Source organism: Thrips palmi, unplaced genomic scaffold, assembly GCF_012932325.1.
Source record: "Thrips palmi isolate BJ-2018 unplaced genomic scaffold, TpBJ-2018v1 HiC_scaffold_18, whole genome shotgun sequence".
NCBI classification, from domain to species: domain Eukaryota; kingdom Metazoa; phylum Arthropoda; class Insecta; order Thysanoptera; family Thripidae; genus Thrips; species Thrips palmi.
Window position 1 is genome coordinate 14842523 of NW_023144627.1, and position 8298 is coordinate 14850820.

The 8298-nt window shown below is 52.7% G+C and overlaps 1 protein-coding gene across 1 annotated transcript; it reads left to right on the plus strand.

Moving 5' to 3' along the window:
- Positions 1-650: 650 nt before the first annotated feature.
- On the plus strand, positions 651-3124 carry LOC117645047. The gene is made up of 3 exons (XM_034384940.1): positions 651-687; positions 1482-2039; positions 2309-3124. Exons 2-3 carry the CDS (start codon positions 1525-1527, stop codon positions 2811-2813), a joined length of 1020 nt encoding a protein of 339 aa, XP_034240831.1. The 5' UTR covers positions 651-687; positions 1482-1524; the 3' UTR covers positions 2814-3124.
- Positions 3125-8298: the final 5174 nt, after the last annotated feature.

Here is an 8298-nt window from a genome sequence, read left to right on the forward strand (position 1 = left end):
CAGAAAAAGGCATAATATTTTGGCTGAATGAGCAGCTTATGGGGGACTCCACAGCACTCGAGGACAAAGAGAGAGGAGCGAGGATAAAGGGAAAGGGTTAGTACACTGGCGGGCAGGGCAGTCGAAGTGAATGGCGTGGAAGAGGATGGAAGGAGGATAGAGAGACTGGAGGAGGGACGGACAAGGACAAGATGGACGTCTTTGTACCTCGGAATTTAAATAGAGCGAAGCCAAGCTCGGTCGGACCCAGACCAACAGATCCACAAAACGGAAATAACACCGTAGCTACGCAGCCACGCTGCCCTGCCCCCCAGTGGGCCAGAAGACCGGCGGAGGAGGCAGTAAAAATCTCGGACTGATTTTTTTGAGGCCGAGAGTCGCTAAATGGGACTCAAACCGAACGTGATCGACCCCAACAATTGATGTCTCTTCAAAGGAGGAATCCATTGGTGGGGCCAGACGTTTGGTTCTAGACCTGCTAAGCGACTCTCAAACTCAAAACACGTCTATTTTCGGCCGCCTGCATCGGTCTTCTGGCCCACTGTGTGCCTCGAATGGCCTGCGAGTTGGTTATCATTGGGCTTTTATCTTTGGTCCGGCGGCACCGGCCGGTGGGGCAGATAAGATCGCCTAGATCCGCCATTCGAAGATTGACTACCTAGGAGGGACAACGAAGCACGCGCGCAGGTTGGTTTGTTTTGGAGACACGCTTTTAGGTTAGGTCTGACACTGAAGCCCCGGTCTTGACGTGCTTTGGCTGAGTTTGAACCCACCATGTTGGAGCTATTGTGTTGTCAGGAATTTGCTTCGGTCTCTCCATCAGATCTTAAATTTGTTGCAACAAACAGCCAGATTTTTGACAAGTTTAAAGTTTTCAACAAACTAATTCTTCATTATTGGTTTTTCTTATTTGTTCTTATGCCGTGCAGCGAGCTTATCGAAAGTCAATAAACCATTGATTAAATGGTTTACGAAAGAAGAACTTGAGCGTGTGTGAGTACGAGGAACCATGAATTGGGAACCCTGAGTGATTAACTGATGATTCTTGTGATAGCCTTATCTTCGTGCACCACGCATCCACACTGAATATCAAAAGATCAGACCTCTCGCCGCTCCGTAGGCGAAACAAAATATAACTGCTTAGATTAGGGTTTTTCTGTGAGTTCTGGACCGGAAGTAAGAAGAACAAAAGTAAGCCCTAAAACGGAAACTGCTCGGGCAGGTTATTTCAAGGGAAACTTACACCAACATTCATGTTGTTTCCCCTTCGGAACTAGCTTAGTATTATCTCCACACGGCTTAGTAAGAAATTCCGAGTGTACGGAGAATACTGTAAGTCCTACGGTGAATTCTTTAAGTCCTACGGAGAATACTGCGAGTCCTACTGAGAAGACCGATAAGAGGCTATGCTGAGAGTGCTGGGTGTTGGGTACGGAGAATCCCGGCAGCAAATCAACTGACTTGTCCGTACCATTTTGCAGGGGTGTTCCTCGCCGTCGCTGCAGGGCGCCCACACTCACCGCGATGGAGTTCGAGTGCCTGTCGGACGACGTGCTGCTGCACATCTTCTCCTTCCTGGAGGACGGCCTGTTCCTGCTGGACGTGGTGCCGCTGGTGTGCAAGCGCTGGCACCGCCTGGCCCGCGAGCCGGACGCGTGGCGCGGCGTGGAGGTCAAGGAGGAGGACCTGTACAACTACGACGACCACGACATGGCGCGGCTGGTGCTGCACGCGCCGTTCCTCCGCCACGCCATCCGGTACTCGTTCCCGGAGGGCTCGGCCGCGAGCGAGGCCCTGCGCCGCAGCGGTGTCGTGGCGCGAGAGTTCCACTGCTGCTGCGTCGGCATGGACCACGACTTCCGCGACGACCGCACCGCCGTGCTGGACCTCCTGTACCGCAGCCGCCACTACTGCCGACGCGTCTCCGTGTCAGTGACCGGCCCCGGCGGCGAGGACACCTCGGACAGCCAGGGGCGCTCCGCTCTGCAGGTCCTCGCCTCGCTCCGCGCGCTGGAGGACCTCGACCTCTACAACTGCAGGCAAGTGTGCTTGGCGTTCGCAGTGGTCGAACCAACACACATTCTGAAAAGCCTACCCAGCATTCGCTTCATAACCACGAAGAAAATGATGGCATTGTAGAATTGCCTCCTGACATGGAGAAATGCTTCGTGTTACGAAGGATTTCGCTTCGTAATACGAAGCATTTCTTCGCAGATTTTACAAATGCATTCATTTTCTCTTGTAGAGTGTTTACTGTGTGCTTATAGACTTTTAGTGCACTGACTGGAGTCTTCGACTGCCCATTCAGCAATGGGATGTTCCCCTACGCCGGCGAGCTGGCCGCCGGTCTGCCGCGGCTCCGCTACCTGGGCTTCTTCATGGACGTATTCCCGGAGGCCCTCATGGCGGACCTGATCCGCGGCTCGTCGGCCACGCTGCGCGCCCTGGTGCTCTTCGGCATCGAGTCCCTGGCGCCCTCGGTGGAGGAGAGCCTGTCGCGCTGCACGGAGCTGGCGGACCTGCGCATCTGGGAGGGCTGCCTGTCGCAAGTGTGCCGGTGCTGGCTGCCGTCGCTGCGCCGCCTGTCCGTCACCTTCACCGTGGACGGCGAGGACGACGACGACGCCCTGGACAACGCGGCGCTCTTCGGCAGCATCCTGGACCGGTGCACCCGCCTCCCCGACTCGCTCCGGAAGATCACCGTCAAGGCCCTCGGCAACACCGGCAACGGGCGCCTCTTCCGCGAGAAGTGCGAACGGCTCGTGTCCTCCTTCCAGAGGCGGAGGCCTCGCGTGGCCGTGTGCGTGCCGTGAGGTCGGAGCGGAGTCGTTCTCACCGCGCACAGCGCGTCGGGGAAAGATGAGGAGCCGAGTCGGAACAAAAAACGGAAAGAGCACGCTCAGAACCGTCAAATGGGGAAACTGGGGCAACTTGAGACGCGCGTGAAACGACGTGTTTGGTCACAAAGAAGGCTGCATGGAAAACCAATGCTCTTTACGCACTGAAAATCTATCGGCGTGACTTCGTGCCGCTGCAGGGGCGTGAATTAAGTGTCACGCCATTTAACGGCATGACAGAAAAGTCACGCCAAAAGTCGGTGTGACTGAAAAATTCACGCCAATTTTTGGCGTGAATATCTTGTCATGCCGCTTTTTGGCGTGATTTGTCTCATAAAACGCGTTGTCATTCACGCCAAATGAGGGCGTGACTCACGTGTCACGCCGTTTTTCGGCGTGAATTTCGTGTCACGCCAATTTTTGGCGTGACTTTTTGTCACGCCATAATTTGGCCATGTGTCCGACCATTACGTTTTCAGTGCGTTTTTATACTAGTATTTTTATATTTGCGGTTGAACAACTTTAACTAGAATTAGATTGGGATCAAGTGTCTGAAGTTCTTCTTTGATTGTCACTGTACTTTCGTCCAGAAGCACCTCGCAAATAATCCCATCGTGCTAGACGTGAGAAATGAAAAAAACAAAAAACAAATAGCGCTTTGGGCAACCAAAATTATCTCAAGCAATGTCTTGCTTTTGAGGTTAAAGCGGCAGCGCCGCGCTTTGAAGGCCTTGGTGCGGGAAAAGACAATGAAAGAAAAATTCCAAAGTCGAGGGCACACCGCCCGCCAGAGCGCCAACTTGTAAAGCTGTCCAACTTTTCATTCAGTTATTTCACAATACGAAATCCACTCCTGCGGAGCGAGGCCGCTTTCTCGTCAACAGCTGATTGAGTTAAGGGGAAATAAATTAGTTGAGTGTCTCCGGTGCGCGAGGGGTCGGCGGAGCACCGCCTCTCACTCTTTCTGCCCGGCCACGCCCAAGCCACGCCGCGCTTCAGCGGGCCCTGCTTGTACACGGCCTTGGTGTGAAACTAGTTCATATTGAAATTGAAGTTGAAACGCGAATTGTATAAAGGAGGGCGCGCGGGGGTGAAGATGCGTGTTGCCAGGGCTCGCGCTGAAAATGCGTAACCGAATTTCAGGTTCGCTCGAAACCTTCTTCGCCCAGCCGTCCCTTTGAACCTGGTTACGATCTGAAGTGGGGCAACGCTACGCCGTGGTGACGTCACCTACGAACAGAATGGGTCCCGCCGTTTCGTTGCGTCGGCTGGAGAGAAGACAGTCGGTCTCTGACAAGAGACAGACAGAAAAACTGCAGAGGAAAACTAGGCGAACAAGGGAAAATAGTTATGCCGCGCGGCGGTCCGCAGACGGGCCTGCGTCTGACGCGGCGCGCACACCAGAACCCTCGAAAGTGAAGCCAAGACCGCGAAAAAGTTTACCAATTACCGCAGGACGTCTTCGGAAGAGTGTTTCCGCAAATCAGTTCCCGACTTTGGATCCGCCGGTCGGTCCCCTTTGTCGTGACCCCTACAAGTTTTTCCCAGTGTACGCCGCGTCAATGCCTTTCCGGGAAGTAAAGGCAGCCTGTCTGCGGCGGGGCCGAGGCGTTGTAACTACGGAACTTTACTGCTCCGCCTGTATGTGGGGCAAGCCGTGATGCGGAAATGTATTAGGCGAAGTTCATCTTTGAGGATAGCATTGGGACCGACGTATAGGTGTTTGGAGTCCTTCCTCCCTCCAGGGTTTGCATTGTGGCTGGCACACTGTGCACGCCCTGCGTCGCCCTCATCCCTGCGTGCCCTGGCACTGCCCTGGCACAGCCTGCCTCGGTAGTTTGAGCCTATCTATATGCAAAGGCCGCCCCGGGTCTATGGCAGCACTGAGGAATGCGCGCCGCTTGACGTACGCCGCCATTTTGTCCTCTTTCGTCGACCTTGAACTTTCCACCCGATGCGAGCGGTTACGTTCTGAGTCTCTGCTATTTTACATTTGCATGATCCTGACGTTCGTCTGTCCTTTTTGTCATTGTTGTCGCCCGCCGAGCGAAACAAGACAGCAGCGTCTCTCGGCTCCGAGGCAGACGCAAGTTCGAGACATAAGTCAGTGCGGATGAACGAAGTTTCGCGCTAAATAATTGTGCCTCTGATGGCTTTCTACAATTTATCACCGCCACTGATGCATTGGCTACGGGCAAGTTTCTTGTTTGAACGGGCGGGTGTGTCATGACACTGTGTCACCTTTGGGAAGTTTTGGGTGAGACTGCCAACGAAGCAATTCCCTGAAATTTCCTTCAAAATTATCTGTGTACGTCGTATCAAATGTTTTTTTTTTCTTTTTTTCAAAACATTGCTTATGTGAAATCTGAACAATAAACCTTTGCGATGAAAACCACAAGTATAACTTTTTGTTGCACAGAGTGTAACGAAGCTGCAACAGATTGTTCCAGGTGAGCAAAAACGGGTTGTCTCCGTTTTTGGCGCAAGGGACTACCAAAGCTAATTCCTTCCTTCCCGTGCAGTCGTCCCTATGTTTCCGCTTCCTGCCTGAAAGATGGCGCCAAGATTCTCGTGACGTAAGAGGCCCGGTCCTCTAAGCCTGCGCAAACAAGCAGCGTGTGTCTGAGGTGCACCGCGGGGCCGGATTTGGCAGCGCAACGTTCCCCTACCTGGCAAAGACGCATATATCAAAACTCTTTTCCGTTTCCGTTTCGCGAAAAAAAAAATTCTACTTTCTACCTTTAGAAATTTATTCTACATTCTGAACTGCCCAAATTTCAGCAAATTTTAAACACAGAGACGAGTTAACGTTAAAAATGTAGGTAAAAAGCCATACTTTGTCCCTGTAAGAAATCCAAAGGTGCTTTTCCCCTCCGTAAGGCCGCCCCTGGATCCGCCGCTCAAAAGTAGACGTCCTTCGCGTTTGGCGCAAATAACCGTCGTGCCCCTTCGTCACTTTCAATCCTTATTTCCCACTTATTTTCCTCTCCTCCCTGCTCCGATCTTCTCTTTCCTCTGCGACCCCAAAACCACCTCCTTCCGCCACGAATTCCGGCAAATTGAAAGAAATTGCTCGGGCCGGGCCGTCCTAGGCCTGCTGTGCGCCTCGGTACGTCGCTGTTTACTTGTGCCCCCCCCCCTCCCACTTTGCACGAATGCGACCAACAGACCCGACGGATGCGGCTTGGCTCTGCCATCGCTCACGACTTGGCTCTGTGGTGCGGAGCGTCTTCGAGTCCTGCAGTTTCGGACGAGAGAGGAAAAAAAGATGGAAATTTGTCTCTCCAGCGCCGTCTTTCCGAGGAACCGAATTTATTTACTTTTCGCATCCACTCGCGGAGGACGAATTCGCACAACGGAGCAGTGCACATTGGGCCAGAAGACCGGCGCAGGCGGCCACTACTTTAGTCACGTTTTGAGCTCCACAGCCGCTAAACAGGGCTCCAACCCGACCAATGGATTGCCCTTCGAACGGTGAATCCGTAGGTGGGGTCGACAAAGCTCCACCAAAGAAAAACCTTGAATAAACAACTGTGTATCATGCTGTGCGTAAGCAGTCTTCCATACAGAACAGGCGGATAAGATAAAAAAGAGAACAAAATTCAAAGCGCGGCTGATTTTATCTCACTACCCTTACTCCCGATGATGGGTCGTAAAACTTAATACTGTCTGCTGGAGGCGAGGTGCGTCGTACGATCCAGAACATCGCGTGGAGGTTCAAAAAGACTCCCCCCTCTTTGGGGGTGTTTGTTTTTGTTGTGCTTTTTTCTTGAAGATGGTGCCAGCGGTAAAACGCAACAATTTATATTCCAGTGCTCGTAACTTGTGGCTACTTAGACCGAGCGCTAACCTCTCAGCGGGCCCTCGTCTTGAAAAGGAAGCAGAAAAGACAGGAGTGAAAAAGAACGTGCTTTCTTCTCTGCATTTTTCGTTGGGCACGTCCCTGTACTCACAGGTGATTTTCAGAGTTTCTGTCAGGCGCTGACACTGTGCAAGAATAACACAGTAAGGTATCAAAACGCAGCTTCCGTGGGTTTTTCCTTTCTTGCGGCACACTTTTTCATGATCAATAAACATAGCAAAAAAGAAGGCTGGACCTTTTTTGCAAAAACAAAGGGAAAAATAAGTATCAGTTCAACTGTCATGACAGACATTCCTAGTAAACGGTACATAGAATTCGTTAGAAACCGACTCACGTTGAAATATCAAGATCCCCTGACCTCGGAAGTAAAGAGTTGCGTCTCCATTCTGTACCAGTGGAAAATACCAATTAAGGAGAATTAAGGTAAGGAGAGAATTTTGCTGGGAGGAAGAGACGAAAATGGGAAAGGGAACGAAGAAGAAAAAGAGCGATGTGTGCGTAGGGATTTGGACCCCGCCTCAGCCTGCCCCTTTTCCCGCGCTGCCAGCCCCGCCTCGCCCCGCCCCGCCCCGCCCCGCCTGGCCATCCCTGGAGCCTTGAGCCGCTCCGGGCTCAGCGGCGCGGAGCGTGCCGAGTCGTTTATGACCTCTTAAATCTGCGCCGGACAAATTTCCAGCTGTCGAAGCGCCACGTGACGTCGCCTCACGCACGCCGCGACTTGGCAAAAAAGAAACCGAAACTGCATTGCGTGTGCCTGTTTCGGTTTTGTATGTTCTCGGTAGAAATCCATCCAAAAACTGAGGCGTGTAACATAGCGCTTAAGCCTACACAAGAGACCATTCACTCCTTTCCCCAGGCGGGCATTACCATGAAGCTTACTTGAAGAAAGACGCAAGGTCTTCAAGTGTAAATGCATGCTTGAATGAAGCGTAGAACTACTCTTTAGTTATGCCAGTGCACAGTGCGTCAGGCGTCTGACTCCACCAATGGATCCCTCGTTCGGAGACAAATCCATTTGTCTGGTCACGCGTTAGGATCGGGTCCCATTAAGCAAGTCTGGAGGTCAAATCCCGTGTGGGATTTCGACCGCCTCCTCCGGTCTTCTGGCCCACTGTGGAGTGCCGAGCGGGGTTGAATGCACGCACCGCGGGGTCAGCAAGGGCTCGAACTGCGGGAATGCGAGCCGCGAAAAAAATGGGCAGTGAGGAGTGATGGCTGTGTGGATGAGGGGTTGAGGGGCGGGGCACAGCCATGGCACAGCCATGGCACAGCCAGGGGCTTAGAAAGGCTTAGGCCCGAATAAAAACCTGGTCCACTGGGCCACAGCCTTCTCTCGCCGTGTCGTGGCCTTCTGCCGGCCCTCCCCCTCCCCTTCTACCCCCTCTACCCCCTGCCCTTCCCCCCCCTTTCCCCTTTCCTTCTTCACCCCTTCTCCCCTCTCCTCCGCTCGCTAGATTTTTCTCCCACCGTAATGCTTGTTTCATTTCCTACAAGCTCACCGGCTGAGTGTGTCCTTGAAAACCAACGCCCCTCTTTGTTTTCACCATACCACAAAAAAAAAGTGAAAAAAGTGTTGTTTCTTTTTTACAAAAGTGTGTA